Here is a 2636-nt window from a genome sequence, read left to right on the forward strand (position 1 = left end):
GTTCGACATATGATATCGTGATATAAAAGGATCATCAACCGGAATCATCTCTGGCGTTCGTAAAGATCACGAACAAATTCTATTCGAGATAGGTAGTCATAGTGTCTTGCTAGAGATCGCCTATGACTTGTATATCCGGAATAGAGATTTCGGATTATACTGCTATATCGAATGAGCCTACAGGGTCACACACGCAGGGAAGGACAAATGCACGAGAGAAAAGCACCTTGAAGTTGGTCCAATAGCTCATCAATTCTTGGAAGTGGATATTTGTTTTTATTGTTACCTGATTCAATCCTCGATAATCGATGCATAATCTCATACGCCCATCTTTCTTCTTAACAAATAGTACAGGAGCACCCCGAGGAGAAGTACTAGGTCTTATAAAACCTTTTCCAATCAACTCCACCAATTGCTTCTTTAACTCAGTCATTTCTAAAGCAGCCATACGATAAGGGGCTCTAGAGATAGGTTCAACTCCCTGTTTCAACTCAATAGGAAAAGATATCTCTCTTAGAGGAGGTATCCCATGTAGATCTTTCGGGAAAACATCAGGAAAATCTTTAACAATCGGTATATCTTCTAGTCTACTTGATGTTTCCGGTCTGTTTAATTCTATTACCGCCAAATATGCATCACTCCCTTGTTGAATTAGCTGGTTTACCCGCACTACTGAAATAAAAGGAAAACTTGAAATCTTTCTTGCACCCTCAAACTCTAGTACCAAGGATCCCTCTTGTTCAAAACAAACTCTACCTCTCTTACAATCGAGGTGAGCTCGATGACTTGATAACCAATCCATACCCAAAATCACATCGTACCCCTTGATTGGTACCACTATCAGATCAACAGGTAAGTCATGTATACCAATCAGGACCAATACATCACGAATCATTCCTTTCGATTCCATTTCCTCTCCACCAGGTGTATGGACCAATATTCTACCACTATTAATATCATGTGCAATCTTCATGCGATTTACGTGTGTGAGCGAAACAAAACTATGTGTCGCCCCTGTATCAAAAAGGGTATGAGCTTGTTCACCTCCAATACTCAACATACCTAAGAGAAGAAATGATATGACCAATGAATTACGCCCGTAACTAATTAACAACACCTACATTTGAAATTAGTCCTAACTAGCCATATTTGTTACGATTTCCTATTATATTTAAATGAAATATCGGCATACCTATGATTGCTGCCATTTCTTCTTCCTCTTGCTCTTCAGTTCCTAGAGCATAGACTCTAGGTTTCACCGCTGGTCTCTTAGCAGTTGGTTGTTGATGAATTGGTCTTTGTTCAATCCTCTTAGGTGCTTCTCTTTTTAACTCGGGACAATCGCTCTTATAATGTCCCGCCCTTCCACAGTGGTAACAAGTGATTTGGAGTAATCTACACTCGCCAAAGTGACGTCTCCCACATTGTGAGCACATCGGGATACCGGATGTATAAGGTTGCATAACCGCCTTGCCCTTACTCTTGTCATCTTGGAGTAGACGCCTATGACTGGGATTAGTCGACCTCTTAGTAGATGCTTCGATTTCACGTTCTGTTCTCTCAATTCGATCAGCCATATCAACTATTTCTGACATCGAGTTGATTTTCAAAAGTTTCACCTATAGATAAACAATCTCAAATTAGCAAGGTAACATTATCTCAATGAGATATATGTGGTTGTTCGAAACCTACCTTTGCCTTGAGAGACGGACGAAGTCCTCTTACGAACTTCTTAACCCTTAAGGTCTCTGTTTGCAGCATCTCACCTCCATATCTAGCCAATGCATTGAATTCCCTCTCGTATTCTTTCATTGAACGATTTCCTTGTTGAAGGCTAATAAGCTTCATCGTCATCTCCTCTTGTACTCCAGGTGAGTAATATTTCTCTCGAAATGTATGGACGAACTGTTCCCAAGTGAACTGATAGTTTGCCCCAAATGGTTGGCCAACTCCTTTCCACCAATGTCTCGCCTCTCCATCCAGATGGTAGATTGATATGTGTGCCCTAAAAAGATCAGGACACTGGATAAGATCAAATATCTGAGTCATCCTGTCCAATCAATCCTCTGCCACAACTGGATCAGATGTACCACCAAATCTTGGAGCTGTACGACGCTCCACTCGATCAAGGAACTGGAAAAATTCCGCATTCATCACAGGTGGTGCAGGTGCAGGAGCTGCAGCCGGTTGTAAGGGAGGTGGAGGTGGTGGTACATAAGGTGGTGGTGGTGCAGGGACCGGTTGTGGAGCTGGTGCTGCTCCCTGTTGTCTCACAGTAGTGATGAGCTCCATCAGTAAATTCCTCATTTCTTGCATATGATCAGGCTGGGGAGGATTTCCACATCTCCCCTCCTCTGGGACTGGACGTCCTACGGTTAAACTGTCTTATTTTAAATCGTTCGAAGATCTCTAAATACTTTGAACTTTATAAAACGGATTTCGGATTTGAAATCACAGGATTGAAACGGTTCAACCCATGTCACCGAAAAATTTTCCGGCGACGGTGGCCGGTGGGCGTGGCCGGCGGCAAATCATGAATTTCGAGCTCAGTTCGCAAGCATCGATGCTCACTTCAAGATCATAGACAACCATATCACTCAGCTAGCATCAGCCTCTCAAAGACCATCCGGATCTCT

General features: G+C 42.5%; 1 protein-coding gene across 1 annotated transcript in view; it reads right to left on the minus strand.

The window, feature by feature from the left end:
- The window catches only part of LOC104798887, a 16448-nt gene extending 14084 nt beyond the window's left edge, over window positions 1–2364 (minus strand). Inside the window, exons 1-2 of the mRNA XM_010521105.1 lie at window positions 1693–2364; window positions 1193–1619 (exon numbers count right to left, since the gene is read on the minus strand). Coding sequence (XP_010519407.1) covers window positions 1193–1619; window positions 1693–2049 — 784 coding nt within the window. The 5' untranslated portion in view covers window positions 2050–2364. The remainder of the gene's footprint in view (window positions 1–1192; window positions 1620–1692) is intronic.
- Window positions 2365–2636: the final 272 nt, after the last annotated feature.

This window comes from Tarenaya hassleriana, unplaced genomic scaffold (genome assembly GCF_000463585.1).
Source record: "Tarenaya hassleriana unplaced genomic scaffold, ASM46358v1 Cleome597, whole genome shotgun sequence".
Taxonomy (NCBI): Eukaryota; Viridiplantae; Streptophyta; class Magnoliopsida; order Brassicales; family Cleomaceae; genus Tarenaya; species Tarenaya hassleriana.